Here is a 23,497-nt window from a genome sequence, read left to right on the forward strand (position 1 = left end):
GTGCGCTAAACGTCATCGATTCCTAATGTAAACGCATTTGTAAGGTTCTGCGTGAAATATTTCGTTTGGAAGGATTTCATATCTTGCGCAATTTGAATAGACATAGTTCGTTTTTTTAAGAAAGCAAGGTGCCACAAAGGTAGTTAACAATTCCGTATACGTGATCGGTCCATATATTCTTAAAGGTATTGAAAATAACTGAAACAGTCGCAAGCACAACAATCTGCAAACTATCTTTTATTTCGTTCAATTGCGTGATGACGCTCAAAGGATGTGTTTGTTGAGGTTTTGTAAGCAAGCTATTGATTATTTCATAATATTGTTAGTATTTTGCCTGTGTATTATTGCCACTTTTGCCTGTGCCAGATTATCGGTTTAATAAACACGAGATCACGATGGATAATATTTCCAGAACCAATGGAATTGTATCACTACTTTAATACAACGATATCGCTTCGTTACCGCACATTTCTTTGTTCTCAGCGTTTGTTTTAAAACATAAATCACTCGTAATGGAGTGTTTAGTTAATTTTCAAATGTGGTTTAGCCTTAAAAGTTTAAGGAAGCTGGCAGCGCACCATGGTACGTAATCTTAGCGTCCATCCATTTCGTGTGTATAAGTCTTTCTAGAGGCGTCGAAATCATGTCATCACGCTTCCGGTCGCCATCCTGGTCGCCGTTGTCACCGCCGCCCTCTTCCTGCCCACGGTTGTCGACGGTCATCGAAAGGTAGCATCCGGCGCAGGTGTAGTAATGCAGCTCGAAACGCTTTTCTGCGTGATAGTTCCGCAGCAGCTCTCTGTTTGAGTTGAAAAGCACTCCGTAGTGGCCGCAGCAGCAGCTTACCCATACCGGGGTGGCCGGAGTTTTCAGACGTGAACCCGGCATTCGCGAAGCCGACCGCATAGCTTCATTCTCCCCTTCCCAGACCAGCAACCCGATGGCTCCGCGGCTGAGAATACCGAATTGTGGAACGGCCTGAGAGGAGTTGAGAACAAACCATGATCAGAAACGGGGCGCTACGCTACCCAACGGTAACATCGCTATTACATAGTGATCCTCGTCTCCAACGTAGACAACGCCGTTGTGTAGATAGGGTGTAGCCCGACCGGTTAGCAAAAGTGTGATGACATTCAGTGAGCCCTCTTCGTGTGGTCCCATCAAGTGGGCTCCCTTTGGAGCATCCAGGTCGTTTCGCATGTTCTCCATGCCACGTGTCAGAACAGCACTATAGAGATACAGCAGAGTGCCGGGGCCAGGGTTTTCTGTAAACTACGGATAAGCTGTTAGCGACCGGTTGAGTACTCGCCAGTGTTACCTACATAAGGCAAGTAGCGTTTCATAAAGATCTGCAGTTCGTCGAGTTTGGTAAACTCAAAGAAGTACAGCTTCTCGGTTACGTTATCCTGGAAGTAAACGTGACTGTGAGGAATGTGCGACGCCTCGCCTGGTAACGCCACAATCGCCTTCGTCTTTTCGCCAATGTTCCATAAAATGTCCGACATTGCCGTGTAGAGAGATAGTGCTTGCTCAGCCTCCGTTGGCTTCAGCAGCTCCTCGAGAGGGACGGATTTTTCGCGCGGTTTATTATCAAAAATGAACTGTTTGATAATGTGGGCCTGGATCACGGATTGCATACCGCGGGTCGCATTGCGTGGTGTCCGCAAACCGTAGGGATACTCCTGTGGGAAAGAGGAACTGTTAGGCTTTCGGCACCCTAATATGGTGTTTATGGAAATATAGCTTTACTTGATTTGCCGGGCCAAACATGAATCCTGTGCGAGTCCATTCGCCACGTGGGGGACTGGCAGCACTGCCGAATACGGTCTGGCGAAGCTCCTGGGGATTGCAATTTGAAGTTGCGTTTTGAAATGTACACGAACAATCATTTGGTTTTTAATACGAAAATGGACAAATCCTTAATGGAATATAGTTCTGTAGAATATTTCAAACACACACAAAAAAGTAGCTAAAAAGCGAGTAAAAGGCACAAAATATACAATAAAGACTTGAGAACATTTTTTAGAATTTTGGACGTCTCCTTTTCGCCCGTAAATCTAATTATAACTTTAAATTCTCAAGGATAAGGTATCGATCCAACAATGTTTCTTTAAAGAGGTGTTGGTTTGGGTGTTTTTTGTTTCTTTCTACAATTTTCTGCTTTTTTCACTTCTTTTGTAATTATGCAATTTGAACGTAGCAGTACATAACAATGCAGAAGAATAGAACAACATGCGATGCGTCGTTGTGTGTGATGTTATAGTAAAATGACAAAAAAGATTAAACCATCAATCTGCGCTTACAATCGCCTCATCCATCGTTATGGGCCGCCCGCCGACTATTTTCAGTTTGGCCATGGTGCGAAGGGTCTAGTGTTCCGACCCAAACAAATCACTCACTAACGGTATCACGATCTGTTCCGTTGCCGAATATAATTTCCGCCACCTCGAACAGGCGTACGGGCGGGCACGAATAGGTACGTCAACCTGTCGAGTGCTCTGCAAGACGCCAGACGGTCGTACGTTTGTCAACTTGGTTTCAGCTCAGCTCAGCAACACTTAACGGCACAATAAACTTCCCTCAAATGTGTTCGCGTGCTCTACGTACGGTGGTCGCAACGCTTTGCAGCTGATTTTCCGTTTTACGATCACCCCGAGGTTCCGGACGACCTTCCCATGGAGCGCCCGGAGTGTATGTAATCGAACGGCTACTTCTTCTTCGAGTAATTCTTCGCCAGAGACTTTCTCTAGTATGTCGGTAGAAGTAACACTTCAACACGAGGCTCGACACGCATCGATTGACACCTTTGCACGCACGCACTTGTCACTGTTGTGATTCACGCCTAATCAGATGTCCTGCTGAATGTTAGATTGCTATCTGATAAACTTGAACATCCGTTTTGCTCGTCAACTCCGAGGTTTCCTACGTGTTGCGTTGATGCTGAGCTTGTGACAGGCATAAAGAAAGGCTCCCAGAAACTCCTTCAATAACTTCAACATACGGCTTGTCCTTTATGGCAAAAGCTCAGTTTTGGGAAGCAAAACTTCCCTGTCTTGTCGTTACGCTCGCACGGCGAACGTATGCTAGATCGTTAAACCAATAACTTTGACTTTTGAGCAGCGAACCTTGCAGCTGTGGCAAGAGCACGTGCAGCAAAATGGCGCAAAAAGGGTCGCAGCCACTCACAAACAGCACGCAGCCTGAGAAGAAAACCGTTGCGTTTAAAAGATTGTTCACTGCGTTTGCAACTGAGTTCAGCAGTCGTGTGGCCTTTCTCTACAAGCACTGCAACCAGGACTCGACACCGATCTCCGGCTCGGAACTAGCGGTCGGCGGAAGATAATACGCACGAAACCAAACGGAAATGGCTGGAACTGCACCGAAAGACTACCAACCGGCGAATGGGCCGAAGTGAGCATTGGACGATAGTTTTATGCCATAGAAGGGTGGCAGGTTCCGAGTCCTACATCGGTGTTGTTGCCAACAGCCGGCATGTCCTCACCTACCTGCCTGCGTGCATGCCCGTCGGTCTGTATTGCTTGGTGATGCGCCTCGCCGAAGAAGTGGGGTGCAATAAACACGCCACGCCGTTCACGTGGCGTTCCGTTTCGTGGTGTCTTATTTTCTTCTGTACACCCGGTGGAGGTGCGAAGAATCTGCCCGAGGGAAAACTGCTTAGAAGGGGAAGTTTGATTGCAGCGTCTGGGTGACGTTGCCGGGTCCTATCTACGCCGAGTGGTCGGGTGTCAAGGATTTTTCTACAGCCGACCGTTTCTACTCATTTACTTCGTTCGACTAACGTTCAGTTTAAATCGTCGTGAAACAATGTTAAAAAGGAGCAGTATTGTTCCATGCTAGTCTATCACGCTACTTCGGCCGGCTATTCGGCTGAGGAACAAGAAAGTTAAAATTGGACAGACGGGTGCCGGTGCAAAGCTTTCGTGTGATCAATTAAGCGATACGGTCTTATATTTGTTTTCAGGATTCACAGAAATAGGAGAAAAAAAATCCTGTGCCATGTTACAGGATTTCGTTTGTCGAATCGATTTTCGCAAACAGCCGTTGCCGTTTCGCTGTGTCCGTGTTGAATTTGGTGTTAATAGTTCAATATGATTTTTAACAGCTGGAATTTCTAGCAGCAACCCTCGATGCGGATTGAACCACCCCCCAGATTCGCCGGGTACTGCACCGTGCAATCGAAATCAACATAAATAAAACAAAAATGAGCCGCTTGCGGAGCCCTCGACCGACCGACCGGCAGGTTGGAACCCTCGGGAAGTGCCAACGAATTCAATAGCTCAAGTGTCAGTTTATATTGGCTTTGAATGGCACTGGAGCGTTATTCTGATATCGTATCGTGCCGCAAAACAGCACTCGAAAATAAATGGCTTGGCAATAAATCGATGAAAATGATTGACGTGGTGAGTTTGGGCACGATCGGCCCCAAGTCGGGAAGGCGCGCGCCAGGAACTCCGCTCGCGGGAGCCAAGTATTTGCAAAGTATCTATCCAAATTTGCATCCGTGGTAGCCAACCCGAATCGACCTGTAATGATACAATTTACACTCGGGGTATTTTATCAACACGGTTCGTTGGCATCGCATTCCCATCGCTAGCCAAATTGGATGGTGTCCTGCGGCCACTCTAGGAACGCCAATCATTTTGAAGTGACGGCTTCAAACAATAGACATGGACTTCAAAACAATTTGTTTAACGCTATGTCTCAAAACCGGTTTTCGGACGATGAGAAAAGGAGCGTTGGTTCAACTATCCTTGTACACAGAATTGTGAATGGAACTCGTTGATGGAGGCGCATGATACTTTGCTTATTTTTTATTCGAACAGTTTAATTTGAAAGCAACACAGTAGTAAAGGAAAGGCGTATAAAATTCTCTTCGTCTATTTTTCAATCATACGTGAAGGAGTAAAGGTATGGCTTCCGACTTCGCTGAAGTTATTATTCTCAAAACACCAGCGGCCTCGCCCCCGGGAAATAGGGATATCGTAAATTAGCTTTTCAATCAAACCGAAGCCCACGTGCACAACTATCCACGAGCGCCACGTGGGCAAAACTAAATTGTTACCACCCCTTTGTTACCCCGCTGTTGGTCGTGCTTCCGGCCAGTCGGTACAGTCTCGCAGACATGCTGCTGGGAAAAGGTGAAACAGGATTAAGGCAAAAACTTTTCATATCATAACTTGGGAAGGTACGTTGTGCTGATACTGTGACTATAGTTGTTATTCAACCATTATTTTACAAATTGCTTAACGGGCACCCATGCCCAGGTTTCAACTGGCTGCAGATGCTGTCGAGTTTGACCTTCACGTACGGTTGCAGTAAATTCAATCAGCACCGGTTGGTCCATTTCCGGGCCCCGTGTGTGTGTCGGCGGATCGATGATTGAATGTTGTAGGCTTGCTCAAGCTAGCGAATCGAGAAACAAGCGAAGTGTCGGTGAACCTGTCAATCAAAGCGCAATTTGTTTTTCAAAAGTTTCCAGCAAACGGGGCACCTTTACGAAAAAGTTGATGGCTGTTGGATGTTCATATGCTCAGTTATGAAAGCAAAATGTATCCTAGATTTTCGCTAACAATCGGTCGTCAAAGCTTACAACGGTTTAGCGCTGGCTACAATAAAGCATCCCATAACTTCGCGCTTGGCAGCGAGAGCCATTTAATCGGGCTCACCTTGAACGACTACCAACGAAGCAATTTAGATGTCCATTTATGATATTTCATTTGCCCCAGGAACGCAGTTCCGAACAACCAGGCAGGGTGTGAATCGGAGCACCGTACAGTAAAAATTCACTTTCAGCACCTTGCGCTACGCTCACGGAACGTGTCGTAATGGGCCTCTGTCACGACAGAACAACCAGGCTCGAAACTGTGCCATTGCTTGGTAGAGCTGAGACCGAATGCTTCGCCGGCCATCTTCACCAACTCCGGCTGCCGATGTTACCAACATGAGCCATCATTTTTAATATGCAAAAGCAAAGGAAGAAATAGTTATCACCCGCGCGTTGGATCCATTTTCGAGTCCTCATAAAGCTCTGCACGTCGGCACGGAGTGCACCGATCACGTGCAACGTTTGAATCGATACCTTGGAGATAGTGGTGGGCCCAACTTTCACACCTGCGCGAGGGTGCAATTGTTTCGCACCAACTCTGGGCACTGTTTTGCCAGTGAAATTAATGCTCAGTTTTGATGGGAAAAAGGATCGCGTGCGAAGGCGCAGCACGGTGCAAATGTGTTAGAGCAATTGCCACGCCATAATTCTCCACCAACTAGTGCGCTGGGTTTGGGAAACGAGGTGAAAGTTCGAACGACACTGACACTTTGACCGTCTTTTTATGATGCTTCCACCTGGGTCGGTTCTTCGCTTTTCCGAGTATCCGATTTTTGAAGTACACTGCTTTTCCTAATGATAGAATCACCCGTTTTTTCAGACTGAGGCTAAGATAAAACGCTGAACCGATTTTTCGAAGATGAAGAATCGATTTATTTAGCAAAAGATCCATTGTTTGGTTTTGCGAAAAAAAAATTATTTTGACTTGGGGAGCCAAAAAACGATAAAACGGCTGTTTCAAAACGATAGCATCATTATGTATTATTCAAGAAAATACGGCCACCCAGTAAAAATGAATAACAATTATGATGTTTGAATAATCAGTGGCCTCTCCACTACGATTTATTACTTGAAATATCCTTTTTGGCATACTTTCGGATAGGTTCTTTAGCACGTTCATCGACAGGGAACGCCAAGCATTTCTAATCGCCACTTCAAGCGTCTGTAAGTTTTCGTACTGCTTGCCATCCGCATAGATCCCTCGAATTAGAATTCCCCAAACATTCTCAATAGGGTTGAGGTCTGGAGAAACAGCCAGCCAGGTCATTAAATTCACTCCCAAATGTTCCAAGTAAGCTTTTGTTGCTCTACTTGCATGGACAGTTGCATTATCCTGCTGGAAAATTAGCGGGTGGTGGTTGAAACGATGCAGGTATGGCTTCAAATTACTCTCCAGAATGGCTATGTAACCTTCACTGTTCATTCGTGAAGGAACTATTGCTAAATCACATTTAGCTTGGCTGCCAAACGCACCCCATACCATGATGGAACCTCCGCCATAATTCCGTCGTCTAAAAAAGCGAGGTTCCCGTCTCAAATCTCGCCAGTAGTGGCGAAAACCATCAGGCCCATCGAGATTGAATTTCTTTTCGTCACTCCAAACGACCTGAATAAAAAAAAAACTCAAATATTGGAAAGCTCAATGTATCGATAGCTTACATAATTCCATTCGTCTTTCCATGACATATGCTCGTTCGCAAATTGCAATCTTGCTGCTTTGTGGTGGGTCTTCATTGCTGGAATTTTTCTCATTGATTCTCTGGCAATGCTTACAGAGGAACTAAGAGTTCTCCAGATTGTAGCATAGCTAACATTCATGTGGAATTCATTCTTAATACGCCGACAACTTTTCGTAGTGTTAGGCGCAGCTTTAACTACTCTTCGTTCATCTCGAGAGTTAAGTCGTTTTGGCCGTCCAGATGACTTCCGAATCGCATTTTCCGATCGATCTTTCAAATAATTATTGATAACCTTTGGAGATCGTTTTAGTTATGAGGCTATTTCACCATTTGACTTCCCAACACTATGGTACGCTTCAATTTTCCCCTTTCACCTTCTCCTAATTGAGTTCCACGACCCATTTTTGATCCAAATGGCCAATAAACTACAGGAAATATGCCAGACTACTGAGATTAAAAAACTCAGTTACTTGACAATTCAACTAGTGTTAGTAGGACTGGACTAGGACCGACTTTTACAAGTGAGTCTATCGTTTTGAAACAGCCGTTTTATCGTTTTTTGGCTCCCCAAGTCGAAATAATTTTTTTTTCGCAAAACCAAACAATGGATATTATTTCTTTTGCTAAATAAATCGATTCTTCGATATTTACAGAGAAGCTATTTTAGATTTAGAAGGATAGAGTGTGCATTTTGTCAACAAGGTATCGAATGCCAGCGTATTAACACTAAGGAGTTGTCCAATCACCGTTATGTATTATAGTTTGAAAGCTTTTTAAAAAATTTCGTTTTCTATCATTCATATGACATCATTCTTATGACTACTATCGATCGGGAATGGGTTTATCGCAAAACATTGTCTTAAGTGTTACGAGGAAGCAATAATCTGCCCGATCTATAACAGGGGAATAAGATAGTTTTTCCCAAAAACGGCCTAATAAGCCACGCTTAAGTCAGCAACTGTCATTGAAACATTTGGTCTCACCAAAATTGGATTTCGCTATTCATCGGCATAGTTTAAACAAGGAGAGTAGAAAAAAAGCGTTATAATTATCTGTGAATACAATATAGCAAATCTGAACTGTGAGAGTCATCGTGCTGTTATATCGTGAAAGCGCCGAATAGAGCAATAAAAAGAATTTATGAAAAAACCAAAGCTGTTGCTTCAACAGACACATCTTTTGTTCATCTTTAAACCATCAAGGAACTTACGCTGCAGATGCTATCTGAGGTGAAACTTTATTAATTTGTCGAAGATACCAGTCTTCGTGCGAAGATTGAGTAAAATGCATTAACGCTTCTATTGCTCAATGGAATATGTAAATTAAAATACGGCATTTTCGACGATCCACCGAATGTAAGAGCTGACACGGGTGTAGATACCGGGATGGTTGGGTTCGCCACAGCGAATGCCCCACGAGACGATGCCGACCACGGCCCAGCGCCGATTGGGCAACTGGATCATGAGCGGGCCGCCGCTGTCACCCTGGCACGAGTCCTTTCCACCCTCGTACTCGCCCGCACACAATGTAGTGTTGTAGATCCGGTTGATGTACACCTCCTGACAGTCCTGGTTGGACCAGATCGGTATTTTTACCTCCATCAGGATGGGCGAGTGTGGTCCGCCAAAGAACTGGGTGCCCCAACCGATCACGACGGCCTGGTAACCGGTCCAGCTGTCATCGAGCGGCGGCATGCAGATAGGCCAGATGTACGAGTTGAAGAACGAGGGCTGAATAAGCTTCAACAGGGCCACGTCGTTCTCGTAGCTAATCTGATCGAACTCCGAGTGAATGCGAATCTCGGTCACACGGAAGTCTCGGTAGCGCGTCTCGTTGTACTCCTTGAAGTCGTACTCGCCGAGCCTTACGACGAAGTTCGCCAGCTTCAGGTTTACCACGCAGTGCGCCGCGGTCAGCACGTGCCGATCGGTGATCAGAACGCCACCGCAGAAAGAAGAGCGCGCCATGACGAGGGCCACCATCCAGGGCCATTCGTTGGAGTCGGCCAGCTGCCCGCCCGATATCTTCGACAGCTGCTTGGTGGAGATGCCGCAACCACGCTCCTCCGGGCGACTGTTGGCATCGCGGCCCATCGGCGCATTACCACCATCCAGCCCATCAACTTCATCATACGAATCGGCCGTGGCCGGCAGTCGCACAGAAAACTCTGGTCCGTTTCCCTCCTGCACCACGTCTGGACAGCAGATACCGACACTGATACCTTCGATCACGCACAGGTGCTGCAGAATGGACCAGACGTTATCCCGCAGCTCGGGGCCCTTGCAGTTTTGGTAGCGCGTACAGCGCCCTTTCTCTCCGGCTCGGGTGCGACATTCTTTGCCGGGTTTGGTCGCTTTCTGGAGCAAGAGTATGGTCATGGAATTTATCTTGCTATCTGCCCTATCGAAAAGTACTTACCCCTTCAAATCCCGACTCCTGGGGGGCACGTCGATTGCGCACGAGCTCGTTGAGATCGAGATGGCCACTAGTTTCTTTGGCGATCGATTGGAACACTTCGTCCAGGGATTGATCTTCGTCTTTGTTGCGGTAGGCACTCAGTCCGTACACCAATGGGACCAATGCTAGACTTATCAGAATCAGACGCATCGCTGTTTCGAAAGTCGTTCTGGCAATTGGCAACACCGTGAGCATGTAGTTCCACACGAACGCCCAACAAGACTGAGCGCATCCTCCGCGCGGTGCCAGCTATTCAACCAGGCAGCGATGCTGGCCCCAACGAACGTATGGCTCTTGCACTTATCACTAATGCGTGGGACGATTGGCGCAGGATTGTGGAGACCTAACCAAGGCCAACTTGCGATCGCTCCCGAAAGTGAATCTGGTAAAAGGCCGCTTTGTCAATGTGACAAACTGATACTGGAAGAAAAATGAGGCCAAATCTCTCGGCAAGTTCGTCAGGTCGGCTGTTATGAATGCAGCTTCCAGTAGAAAACGACGCTCGAGCAAGCAACTCCGATCTGTACCATTCGACGTCGGTTTCGAAACTCTGATAACGGGATAAACGGAGCTGAGGAAGGTTTCACTGTGGGCTTGAAGTTATGCAAATGTGCTGTGAGACAGAAGCTTGCAAACTGTGACCGGGAAGGGACCATTCCGGAGAGAGAGAGAGATGCATGCCGGTTTTGCACATATCGGCCGGCGACTTAAAAGTGAACTATAGATGCTAACTGGGAAGTTTTTTAAACATACCCAATAGCTATGCAAAACAATCAGTTGGCAGCTGCGACACACAAATCATGCCATCATAACTCAATGAGCGTGCGAATGTGTGTCGCAAACAAACTAATGCTGTTATGATTTCGAAATCATTTATGAGTGAATTTTATGTATTCGACCTTGCTACTCAGAGGTAAGGCATGGAAAGTTAACGTTTGTGGCTTTTCAAACCAAAAACAAATGGATTTTACCGTGTTTTAGAGGTTTCGGTCCTAACCCTAACAAAACAGTGTTGACTTGACGAAATCAAGAACGCTAGGCCACGTTATAGGACGAAGCTCTCTCTACCGGAAAGAATGCATTATCGAGAATATCAGGCTAGACCAAATGAAATTAGTTGAAGAAAGTGACAGCGGCATCCTGCTTGTTTATAACAGTAAAGTTTGAATGGTTTTTCGGCCAGTTTTTATCAACTAATATTTGTCACACGGAAGCAAAGTTTCAACCATTTTATTCGCGCCGCATTAAAAAAATATGCGATACTTCGAATTTACAAAAAAAATAAAAAACTTTCCTACAAACTTGTTTGATTGTTTACAGCTTGCATGCCACAAAACTACGAGAGCTTGTACGCAATAACTGTTATACTTCAGTGTAACTGTTATAAAATCAAAATTTACTTTCTCGTGACCGTTGCAACGACGTTTCTCCGAGTTGTTTAATTTGCTTTTGAAGTAAAAACTTGTCTGTCCATCAAATGGCGGTAAAAGAAATCCAAACTTGCCCACATCTGAGCGTTTGACGAACCACGTACGGCTCGTTTCGCACTAACCTGTGTGTATGACACGCCTGTGGAGTGTTCGCCGGTGAAAAAGGTCAATGATGTTTGGTTTGATTTTGTAATGGCCACAAGCAAAACTTTTCCCGACACCACGATTAGGTCCCATTCGCAATGGAAGCCGTGTTTACATTGTATTGTTGCCTTAGTGTTAGGTCCTTATTGCATTAACTTCTGACAAACGTGTTAAGTTGGCGTCAAATGAAGTACCAACTTTCATGTGACAAATTCATTTTTTCAAAGCCACGAAAAATATTTTGAGGTCAAAAGTGACCGATAGGCAACTTTCGATTCTTCTTGTCAATAAACGTAGCGTACAGGGCGGAAGTTTTGTGAAACGATGTTGACATTAATCTCGTGTACAATTTGCTCGCCATGAGCGCCTTATGAAGATGTCAACTGGTCCGGTAGTTAGGTTCGCTAAAAAAGCGCATCCATCGTTCAAATGGAGCATCGCTAACAGCTAATGACAACAATCATCGCCGGCATGATGTCCCTTTTCGCTGAAGGTTTCATACGTCCGCGGTGAGTAGGTCGTCACTTAGTTTGCTCCAATTATGTACTGCATCTAATTAGCAAACGCGCGACAACGCGGTGTGGCAGTTTTTATGCTTCTTCTATTGCTTGACGATTGGCGATACCTGTCCGTAAAGATGGACTGACTACTACTTGCTAAGCAGAATCGATTACTGTCGTTCAGTTCGTTTCGAACGTGGAGACGACTGCTGACAGCTGGCGTGTTGGGATAGCGATCTACATTCGAGTGGCAAAGATGTGTCGCAATATAGTCGTCATGTTGGCTTTCTTCGTGCTGTGCGCAGTTCCCGTATTATCGACATTCAACAACACCGTTCCGTTGTCATTGGAACGCCCGAAGCGATTTTTAAGCTTCCCAGTGAACGGTGGCTTAGCGAAGATAGTGCTTGGGTTTCTGGCGCCGGTCCATTTTCATCATTCCCTCAAGCGCAGCCTCAACTGTGGTGTAAACTTGCAAGCCAACTATATGATCACTCCGAACGTTGTCTTCCCTCGACCGGAATCAGTTTTCCAGAACCGCCGGTATGCCGATCCGTCCAGTCGGAAGCAGTTGTACAGTGCCCTGGAGAAGGTGCTGCGGGTGTCGTTTGGGGCAGGGGACCGTGCGCGAGAGTGTCTGCTGCGAACGGTGTGCGAGGTCGCGGACACCCCCCTCAAGCATAACGGCCTGGTGGGAGAGCTGTTGGATGTTATATTTACGTGAGTAGAACGGCGTCGATCGGGTGCAGATAAGAAACGGTTGGAGTGTGTTTAATTCTTTCAGACCTCAACGAACGGATACACTTTCCCCGAAGTTCCTGAAGGCACGCCGGTACGGTGCCAACGGCGTCGATTGCTCCAGGCTTTACTCTAGATGCCCGTGGGGTATGGCGTTGCTCGATCGTGTATCCGCTTTGTCACTATAGAGCGAGTGCACTGTGGCCTCATCAATTGCATGTTAATACATAGTATAATATATGTCTGGCATAACCCAACTTTAGCTGCTCGTCAAAATCTCAGCTCCTTTTGGTAATAATTTTCCATCCGATTTATGCGACACCATCTGAAAGATATCACCCAGATCGTGGGTTGATTGCACGCGGATGTACATGGAATGTCCGATGGCGTTAGTGCTCTAAACAGGGTTATACGATTAACATTTAGAAACATTGAAATGTACCCTTTCGAGCAACTTTGAGACGTTATGAACGTATTTTTGTTATTAATGAAATATAATAGAAAAGGATGAATTTGCTAAGGGAAGTGTTTGTATTGTAATTTTTCGTTTAAATATTGTACAGAAACCGTGAATAAATAGTGTACTTTTACTCCAAAACGGTGATCATTTTCCAGGTAACTATTTCAATGAGAATTGATGGCAGTTTAGTAGTTTGTGCCGTAGCTTCAACTTTTATCGGGTGTTTCAAAAATAAACACCCGATAAACACAGTAAAGATATTAATTCCTATTTCATGATGCCAACATTGCCTTTTATTTATTGGTGAAAACTACTTAAACCTCCGACGGAAGCTAGCTAGGACGGTCAAAGTGAGATAACACAAAAAAGGAAAACAGCATCATCAGGTTAACCCTTTTGGCGGTACCCATTCTGTTTTTACCCACTGGGCTAGAGTGGGTTAGTATTTGAGTAACACAGAGTGTACACAGCGACGCATACAGTGCATAGCATAAAAAACGAGACTGCCTCCATAATTTCAATAAAACGCACCAGATTTTGGTTCGGGAGTTATTTATGTAGGTCCTTTGTTTCGTTGTTTGCTTTTTTGACACACGTCATAAATCTACTGAAACGCGCATAACTTTTTTATGAAATTGGATGCGTTTGAAACAGGAAAAACATACCTTCCAAACTATGTTCCTGTTTAATAGATTGTGCTGAATTTTACATTTTGTAAGAATAAAATCTCACAATTTATGTTATGTACTGTGTATGTAGGCTCGAAGACCCACGCACACACGACCACAGACCGAATCTCTACAGTCCGTATGAATTGTCTGGTTCGGTGCAAAAGGTAAACAAAACCGGTTCCTCGCTCGAGAGCCACTTTTTCCGTATGCTTCATTCGCGTTTTACCGGTAGTTGGGGCTCGTGCGCCATTACAGACACCAACACAGCAACCGCCTTGCGCCCCGCGGGAAGCCCGCGTACCGCGCGACAGTCGTTAGCTTTTGTTCCTGCCGCCCCGCAGAGCGTTATGTAGCGAATGCACTCGGCGATCGATGGACGTGTGCCTCAAAACATTTGTTTATAATATTTTACGGCCCTCTGCACAGTCAGCACCAGTCAGAGGAGGCAGCAACGGGCTCCGTTCCTAACACACTAACACACCTACGGCAGTGGGACCACGCGTGTGGGAATGTTTAATCGCCCGGCCTCGTTTAGTCCGTGTGCACTCGTTGCTTCGTTGGTTTGTTGTATTCGTTTGATTGCCAGATGTTTTCTGATAACGTGCGCGGTGAGGCAGCATCAATCTCGGCGTATTTTACTACATTGAACAATATAATAAATCGATCGATTAAATCGTGTAAAGTGCTGGGAAATACTAACTTCTAATAATCACAGCTGATTGAGAACGCGAACATGAACTGTGATGCGATCGTGTGAATCGGTGATGCTGCGGATCGGTGTACTCATGTACACACATACAATGAAGACGTAGCGTTTAGCGAGATGCGAAACACGTGAAGTTATAGCAAACCACGAACCGGATGTAGTTAAGTTCTGTAGTGTTTCAAACTGTTCTTCGCAACGTCAAGGTGTACTGTGGATCTAGTAACCTACGTGCTCAAAAACTGCCAATCCGGAAGTCTGTCACAAAGTTTTCGGCCACAATTCGTAAAATACTTGGGTAGTAACGGATTTCGGTCGTTTTTGGTGTGTATATTTTTTGCAAAGTTTTAGGCATCGTAAGGCTCCAGATCAACACGGTAAGATGATTAACCTTGTCAACTTTTTTATCGGGTACACAGTGTTAACGGTTCCGCGGTCTTGTCCTCACAGGCCTTCAGTTTGTCCCATTAAGCGGCGCCAACAGAGAAGAGCCAAGAGCCACTTGTGGGTGATTGCGTTTTGGAGCTGTGACTTTCTGATTTGTATGCAAATAATTTGTGTGAGCAGCAAAAAATCAACTCTGGTGGAGGTCGGAATTGGTTGTTCACGCGACTTCGCCAGTACGCCTAGTTTATCGCCTACAAATGGGGCCCACACATCACACATCAAACAAAAAAAAGGAGTAACAACTGGGAAGGTGGCCCCCAGGTGGAACGCTGTTGCGCCATTCTGTGGGCTTTTAATATTTTTTTGGTAAATTTTCACAGTTGCATGCAAAACTTTTGACGCGTTTTTTTTACGCGAACGCGTTTTACTACATCATTTCCATACTCCTGACTTATGGTTTTACGACTGTTCTTAGACCGATGTTAGCAATTCGCAGAATGCAAATGTAACCCAGTTTTTTAGTTCGACAAACGAATGTTAGCATAAACCACACATACAAATCTGACCACGTAGAAAAACCGGAATAGTAGACCTCTTACTCGCGTAATATACTTTTTCTATGTACGGAGACAAGGTTTTACGTGCAAAATCGATTACATTTTCGAAGTTGAATATTTGACTCCATATGGTTTCATCTCCTATCTCCAAATTAATTGTCTTGATCGGAGAGGTATTACATGGTATTACTTCATTAATTACTGAAACCAGTACAAAACAGAGTGTACTGAAACCAGTGCCAATTCTTATAAAACAGAGTAAGAAAATGTATGAGACCTTTAACGATGGTCTCATACAGTTTCTAGAGTAATTTCCTTGTCTTGCTACAGTAATAGTATTGCTCAAAATACCTTTGCTCTTCTTCTTCCGGCAACTGTGTACCAATTTTTATATCAATCAATATGAGGAATACATGAGCAATGTATAAACTGGCCAGGCAAGGGACCTTGAATCGAGTTGCAATGAGTATTTTGTTTCCACTTTGGGTTACAGAGCTTCTATAAGAACCTCCCATCTTTTCGCCAGATGATCGTTACGACCTCCGGTCTGGCTCATTGGGCAACTACTTCCGTCCATTTAAAATTTGAAAAGCATGTTTCCAGTTTTATGTTTGGCAAATGTGCATCGCCCCAAAGACATCGTTCGTGCCTGGTAGATGGATCACTTAACATGTCGTCGATCGCTTGTACGCTCCACAATTTCCACGAGGCTGCACGGGTCGTTTCGTTTTCGATATACGTTTCTGCTCTCCGAGGTTTGCCCAAAGTCCCGAATTGATGGCAAAACAGGCGCATGGAAGTTGTTGCCGCTCCCCAAGGCAACGTGACCAAATTTTAAACAAACATACAAATCTGTTGCCGCATCCTTTTTTTAAAGGTCCCCCGTTCGTGGTGTTAAGGCATCCTGAGCCTGAAGGATTTTGGAGACGTTGGACACGATTGGCTTGGGCGCATTTCTTGGTTTTTAGTGTTCAGAAAGGCCTACAGCTAAACGTCTGTCTGTTCGTGAACCTATATGCTACATTTTGACTCCTAATGGTTCTCTCGGAGTACGTAGAAAACCGAAGATCGTTAGCCTCAATAAGGGATTGGGCTGTCACCATACACACCGCTCGCTGGAATTGGACTCCACATGGATTGGGGGTTGTTGATCCGAGAAGCAAGCAAACAAATCATGAGGCAAAATGTTGCAAAGTTGTTGCTAGCGAGCCATGAGCAAGAAAACCAAAAGAAGGCCACAAAATCGCGCGAAAAGTATAACGAACATCCAATCGCGGAGCAAAACCGCGACGACGATGGCGAAAACGATATGCCTTTTGTTTACTTTTCTCGCCAGTCCATGCAAAATGCTTTAATGCTGTGCGTTCCTTAGGATCCGTTGGGTATTGCTGTAGTCTCCGAAGGCTGATGCTGTATCGTCGCACGAAATTAAAAAAAACCTATCCTCTGGACCACATCTGGGAAGAGTATGCTGAAGACTTAGATATGCTTTACGGGAGACGGTTGGACTACGCTGTAGCAACCAAGAGTGGGTAGACCTCACCGATGATGGAAATCTGAAAGCCAAGTGCGGTTGAAAGCCTCGGGCGGTTAATGGATAAACCATGCAAAATCGTTTGCCTGCTTCACGATGCTTTTGAGATGTCTCAATTTACTGGTCTTCAAGCCATTCTACCAGAAGATTGGGGTCTTTTCGTCTTGGTTCAAGTGTAGTAACGTTTGATGCGGGTTTCGAAATCGTACACCATATAGTTCCGGAATCTAGATTGACAGTAGTATAACAGATAAAGAGTGCGCCTGGTCACAAGGTTCGATCGATCGATTTGCCAAACACAGCTACTGAAACCGCAGCAAACTGGCTCATGGTTCCAATGCCTCCAATAGCACCGGTTTTTGGGTGACCGCGTCTTCGAAGGTGTCCGAATCAGAGCTAAATACTGGTTTCCCATCGGAGGTGAGACGAACGACGGCGAAGAGCTTCGAGAATACCAATTATTTCAAGACAACTTAAGTCGATTACTTAAGCGGGGTAAAAGAAACCTTGCATAGTGGTTCTGTTCGCTTGGCCAAAGATATTTTTGCTAAAGGAAAGGAAAGAGAAGCCTCTGTTGGGCTTCCTGACGGTTTCTTGATCTTTTAGCATGTGCGATTGATGTTCTACGTTTGCTTGGCTCGTTACAAAAACGGGGATCGTGCTATGAATTTTTGGGTACGTTCTGATCGTTGATTTGGCGAAAAGGACCGAGAAGAACTTGAGAGATGTTCCGAAACGCGTTTGATGAATGGTAGCATCGTGTAGCGTTTTGGGCTATGGTTATGCCATCGTTTGGTTCTTTGGACTGCCTAACCGTAAATGGTGTTTTTTTCACTTGCCAGGGTACGGGATTGTAATGCTGGTGTTGCTGTTGTCTTAATGCTTTGCGATTCGTCCTTGGTCAAGTTGTTCCCAGTACGCTAGAGTGGTATTTCGTGTTTCGCTTGACGTTGATTGAAGATTTTAAGCTCCTCTCGAGTTTGTGTATTGGCTTCGCAAGAAACTATTTTGATGCACTTTGGTTGATGTATTAGTTAACGTTTGGCCATTGTAAAAAATAAGGAGCGTTTGCTTTATAATACACCTCACTGAAGAATGTAGAGGGATTGACGGACTATTAATTAACGCTGGGGCGACACTTGGTATGTTGTTGTTGTTGATATTATAGAGACTTTGAGCTCGAGGCTTCATTCGTCTCTTTGTTGGCTATTGTTGTCTACAGTTGAAGTTGTTGCTGGCTGGTTTATCTGAAAGTATTCAGATTTGGGTGTATAATCCGGTTCTTCTGAGGAAATTTAGTAGTTTGCGTTCTTGGTTAGGATGGTTGGAGAGGATTTGGGATATATTATGGTCTATTTTACAGATTGATCTTTCTGAGGAGTAGCCATAGCAGTTCACTAGTAGGTGGTCTACTGTAATGTCAACTCCACAGAACTGACATAAAGGCTGACTGGTTCTGTCTATTATGTGTGAGTGTGTTAGTCTAGTGTGTCCTATCCTAAGCCGAGATAGGATCTTTTGGTGTTGGCTGGAGGTGTTGTCTGTCCAGGGGAGGATGGAGGTTTTAATATGTCTGAGGAATCGGGTGCTTTTATTCCATTCACTTTGCCAGTGATTGGAAATGTTTTCGGAGGTTATTTTCGAAGCATCCCTTCGAGAGGGAGCTATTTGTTTTGGATCGGTTAGGAGTCTGGCATGGTTGGCGAGTTTGTCGGCTTCTGAATTTCCTTGAATTCCGGCGTGGCTTGGGATCCAGCAGAGGGTTGTGTTTTGTGGAAGGGTGTTTTCTAGGTGTTGTATGAAGGGGTCTTTTATGGACCCCTTTTCCAGAGCCTGTAGGACGCTTGCAGAGTCAGTGAAGATAATATTCAACTGATCCCCACTCGTGTACCTCTCAGCTGCAATGGTGAGGGCTATTGCTTCGGCTGAAAAGATGGAAGTGTGATCGGGGAGTCGGATTGCGCAATCCACTGTGTCTGAGTGGATTCCACAACCTGCTGTGGGTGTGTCTACGGAACCGTCGGTGTAGATATGTTTGTGGTTTTGATATTTTATACAGATTTCTTTGTGTAGGTTTGGGTGGATTTGATGTTTATATTTTTCTTTTGAATTTGGTTTTTCAAAGTCCAGTCTATTTGGGGTGGGGTTGAGTTCCAAGGCCTTGTTCCAAGCCTTAAGAGTTTTTCTGTTTTTGGGAGTTTTTGTTTTGTTAGTGCGAAGAGTGTTTGGTTTGTTCTTTTGAGGAGGTTGTTGGGTTTGAAGCCTTTTTCTACGAGTCTGCTTGCGGAGTCTGTTAGTTTCTTGAGGAGGATCAGGTGGAAGGGTAGTAATCCTATCTCACATAGGGTGGAGTCGGTGGGGCTGGTGCAGAAGGCTCCAGTGATATTCCGAACTGCAGTGTTGTAAATGGGTGCGAGGAGTTCAGTGACTCTCTGGCCGCCGAAGCTGAAAATTTCGGCGCCGTAGAGAAGTTTGGGAAGGAACCAGTTTTTGAGAATTGTGATGAGGGTGCTGCGGACCGCGCGGTGTTTGCCGCATCCGAGCCTTCAGAAGGGCCAATCGGAAGAAAGCTGCCGCAACTACGTGATGGTGCTGCAAAGCTTCGGCAGCCAGGTGTATGTGTGCGGTACGCATGCCTACAGCCCGCGGTGCACCGTGCGACAGATGGAGGACCTTACGGTGCAGCGGGACGACGACGGGGTGGCTAAATGTCCGTTCAACCCGCACGCCAACATGACCGCACTGACGTCGGACGAAGGCCAGCTGTTTGTCGGTTCGGCGACCGACTTCTCCGGCTCCGACTCGGCCATCCTGCGGTCGGACATAGCGCAAAACAGCTCCCGTATCTTGCGCACGGTCCAGTACAATTCGGCGCTCCTCAACGAACCCCAGTTTGTGGGTAGCTTCGAGCACGGTGGCTTCATCTACTTCGTGCTGCGCGAGGCGGCCGTGGAGTACATGAACTGTGGCAAAATCGTCTACTCGCGAATCGCGCGCGTCTGCAAGAACGACCCGGGCGGTACTTACGGCATCCTGAAGGACAACTGGACTTCGTTCGTGAAGGCTCGGCTGAACTGCTCGCTGCCGGGAGACTACCCATTCTACTACAATGAGGTGCAAGGCATGGTATATTCGCACGACGAGGGCGTTCTGTACGCCACCTTCACCACACCGGAGTAAGTAGTGTGCGGCCCATCCGGCGGTACTGTAGGCACCTCGATCGATACTAATCCGTATTGCGTATTTACAGGAACAGCATCCACGGATCGGCCATCTGCGCATACAATATGTCCGCCATCCAGGCTGCCTTTGGAGGCGCTTTCAAGCACCAGGAATCGAAAGGTGCTGCTTGGCGTGCGCAGGAGGTCGGCAACCGCGACCACTACGAGTGCCGCCGGACAAGCGGAAGCACCGGGCGCCACATGTCACTGATCGAAGCATCCAAGTACCAGCTGATGGATCAGGCAGTGCAGCCCCTGATGGGACGGCCGCTGCATCACGCAGAGCTCGAGCGCTTCAGTCACATCGCGATCGACATCATCCCGACGAAGCTGCACGAACGGGTCCACATTATGTACGTGGCGACGAGCGCGGGGCACATCAAGAAGGTGACAGTATTGCCGCGCACGAAAGAAACGTGCGTGATCGAGATCTGGCAACCGGAGGCGCTGCCCGAGACGCGCATACGCACGCTGCAGTACGTGAAGGACACGGAATCACTGTACGTTGCCACGGACCTGGCACTGATGCGCATTCCCTCCAACCACTGCGGACGCCACCTGTCACGGAGCAGTTGCCTCAACGCGATGGACCCGTACTGCGGGTGGAACGAGCTGCAGGAAGCGTGTACGGTCGCACCGAACGGGGACACGCTGGCAAAGTATTGGGTGCAGAATGCGACCGAGTGCCCCGTACTGACGGCACCAGTTGACGGCGGCTGGTCGGCGTGGTCCGAGTGGTTCAAGTGTGCCCAGGTCAACGGGCAGCAACCGATGCCGATCGGCGTTGGGGAGAACTTCGCCCCCAACACGGACACGTGCCTTTGCAGGACGCGCACCTGTAATAATCCTCCCCCGACGAACGGTGGCCAAGGGTGCGGTGGAATGCACATTGCCGTCACGAACTGCACCGTGCACGGCGGGTGGACAGAGTGGTCGGCTTGGTCCGCTTGTTCGCAGACCTGCGGTATGGCGGTGAAGACACGGCGCCGCACCTGCGGGAACCCGAAGCCGGCGCACGGAGGCCGAGTGTGCGTGGGTCAGGATCGGGCCGAAATCTACTGCTCCCATCTTCCGCCCTGCCCGGCCCCGAAACAACCGCCGGTGGACGGCGGATGGGGCCCATACGGAGACTTTGGCGAGTGTAGTGCCGTCTGTGGCGGTGGATTCCGGATCCGTCGCCGTAAGTGCGACAATCCGGTCCCGCAGAACGGTGGCATGGACTGCTCCGGATGTCACTTCGACTACGAGGTGTGTAACACGCAACCGTGCCCGGACGTACGCAAGGCTGGCACCTGGACCCCGTGGCTCACGGTGGCCAATGGGTCATCCGGTGGTGGATACGTAGAGAAGCGGTTCCGCTTTACCTGTAAGGCACCGATCGCGGACTCGGCGTTGCTTAAGATTACGCCCAGGGAGGAGATGCGGGTATGCCAACCGGATGGCTCCTGTCAACGATCGGTCGATCCGAATGCGTTGACCGGCGCTGGAGGCGGAATGGCCGGTGAGGAAGGTGACGATGGTTGGAGCGAGTGGAGCTCCTGGAGTCCGTGTAGCGCGTCCTGCGGTGGTGGACAACAGTATCGGACCCGCAGCTGTGAAAAGCTCGACTGTGTCGGGTTCAACCGGACGAAGCGGGCCTGCAACACGCAACCGTGCAAAGGTAGATATGGAGTGGCAGTGCAGTGTGTGATTTAAGTGTCGATACGATGTACGACACAGTTATTGAATCCACCTAACGAATTTGTCTTCTTTCATTTTTTTTCTGAAGGTGAATGGGGTTGCTGGTCCGACTGGACCCCGTGCTCCGTGAGCTGTGGTTCCGGAACACGATCCCGCACCCGGCAGTGCCTCTCCATGGCCGGTGGCATTGCGCTGGAAAACGACTGTGAGGGCAAGAGTCTCCAGTACGAGTCATGCGAGATGCCCAGCTGTGACTGTGAGTGATCGTGACGCTCGCTGAACTTTATACCAGAAAACGGAACTTTATCGACGCATTGTTTTCTTGCAGCATTCCTCGGTTGGGGCGAATGGAGCGAATGGTCGGTGTGCAACGCAGACAACGAAAAGGTACGGACCCGCATCTGCCTCCAGCCTCACTCCGTTTCGTCCACCGGCGAGCTCACGTGTCTGGGAAGCGATCGTGAAATTCGCGCCTGTGGCAACATACAATCAATCAATGGTAACATAAACGTCCCCCGTTTGGCCAGGGATTAAATTTAAACAAAATGTTTTTTCTCTTCAGTAGGTGGTCCGCAGCCACCGGTGGCCCGAGCCTCCGCGGGGTCGTTCATGATCATCGCTATCGTCATCCTGGCAACGGCATTCGTTTGCTGTCCGATTACTTGGTTCGCCACGATGCAGTACACGAAACGTAAAGCGAAGGGTCTGAAGGCCATCCAGGGTTCGCCGTGCTACGGGTCCTACCCGAACCAGTACTCCTCGCTACCGACGAAAGATGTAGGCACAGTTGGCGCAGAGAGTTTGGCGAACGCGGGACTCAACAGTTGATCTGACCGGGCCTGTTCTCGTTCTCGTTGCAGTACACGGATGGGAGCCACAAACCGAAACGACAGTCGTCCTTCAAGGGACCTCGCAACGATGCGAGCGGTTCGAAGCTTTCGAACGGCACCGGCACACTAGTGAAGTCGATCAACGTGAACGGGGGCGCGATCGGGAACAACACCCCGAAGATACTGGTGAAATCGTTCAACGAGTCCGACACGGCCACGATAAAGCGCAACTCGCACGGACCAAACAACATCCGGCACGCACGTCAGCTCGAGATGGACGAGGATAAGTACTGACCGCCGCCAGTGACATAGGAGAACTGACCAGCAATCGATTGTTTAAGAAGAGCGAAAAAATCAGAAAAGTATTTAAAAATAGCGAAAAAGACAAATTGTGACACTATCGCCCCTCATCGCATGGGTAGATGAGCGGTAGCGATGCAGAAACTTGCAATGCCAATGTGTGCCATTAGTGTAAATGTGTTTCCAAAAGTTATGCGATCTTCAAGCAATTAAGACAAATCAAAATTTCATGATCATCGAAAGTGGGAAGAAGACATTTAATCAAGTTGTTGGGTTTAGCAAAGAGCATTTGTTGTGTTTCGAATAGGTCACGGCATCGAATAGAATTAAGCAAGCACAGAAAAGTGGGCCGAAACACTGTTGCAAAGAATGTTGAATTAAGGTTGTAAGATTAAGCGCGGAAATTAGTGATACATAGGAGATAATGCAGAAGAAAAGACATGATTCGGCGCGTTGCGATGGACTCCCCGGGTGCGGCGAACTCCCGTAGCTCATATTGAGCGTAAAAGATAAGATGCATTTTAACATAATTTTCGTTGCACTGTTTAGCGATTGAGAGAAGCATAGGCCGAAAATATGA

General features: G+C 47.1%; 4 protein-coding genes across 4 annotated transcripts; 2 read left to right on the forward strand and 2 right to left on the reverse strand.

The window, feature by feature from the left end:
- Positions 1 to 100: 100 nt before the first annotated feature.
- LOC128271699 (inactive ubiquitin carboxyl-terminal hydrolase MINDY-4B) lies at positions 101 to 3,013 on the reverse strand. Its single transcript, XM_053009315.1, has 5 exons — positions 2,304 to 3,013; positions 1,750 to 1,839; positions 1,323 to 1,682; positions 1,051 to 1,272; positions 101 to 978 (listed from the first exon to the last, which is right to left on the reverse strand). The coding sequence occupies exons 1-5, from the start codon at positions 2,355 to 2,357 to the stop codon at positions 550 to 552; spliced, it is 1,155 nt and encodes a 384-aa protein (XP_052865275.1). The 5' UTR covers positions 2,358 to 3,013; the 3' UTR covers positions 101 to 549.
- A 5,512-nt stretch (positions 3,014 to 8,525) lies between these two features.
- Positions 8,526 to 9,957, reverse strand: LOC128270073 (venom protease-like). The gene is made up of 2 exons (XM_053007479.1): positions 9,724 to 9,957; positions 8,526 to 9,662 (listed from the first exon to the last, which is right to left on the reverse strand). Exons 1-2 carry the CDS (start codon positions 9,955 to 9,957, stop codon positions 8,628 to 8,630), a joined length of 1,269 nt encoding a protein of 422 aa, XP_052863439.1. The 3' UTR covers positions 8,526 to 8,627.
- Positions 9,958 to 12,092: 2,135 nt separating this feature from the next.
- Positions 12,093 to 12,762, forward strand: LOC128270074 (uncharacterized). Its single transcript, XM_053007480.1, has 2 exons — positions 12,093 to 12,556; positions 12,621 to 12,762. Exons 1-2 carry the CDS (start codon positions 12,093 to 12,095, stop codon positions 12,760 to 12,762), a joined length of 606 nt encoding a protein of 201 aa, XP_052863440.1.
- Positions 12,763 to 19,388: 6,626 nt separating this feature from the next.
- Positions 19,389 to 22,911, forward strand: LOC128270076 (semaphorin-5A). Its single transcript, XM_053007481.1, has 6 exons — positions 19,389 to 20,062; positions 20,137 to 21,767; positions 21,876 to 22,043; positions 22,116 to 22,286; positions 22,350 to 22,564; positions 22,648 to 22,911. Exons 1-6 carry the CDS (start codon positions 19,389 to 19,391, stop codon positions 22,909 to 22,911), a joined length of 3,123 nt encoding a protein of 1,040 aa, XP_052863441.1.
- Positions 22,912 to 23,497: the final 586 nt, after the last annotated feature.

Source organism: Anopheles cruzii, chromosome 3, assembly GCF_943734635.1.
Source record: "Anopheles cruzii chromosome 3, idAnoCruzAS_RS32_06, whole genome shotgun sequence".
Taxonomy (NCBI): Eukaryota; Metazoa; Arthropoda; class Insecta; order Diptera; family Culicidae; genus Anopheles; species Anopheles cruzii.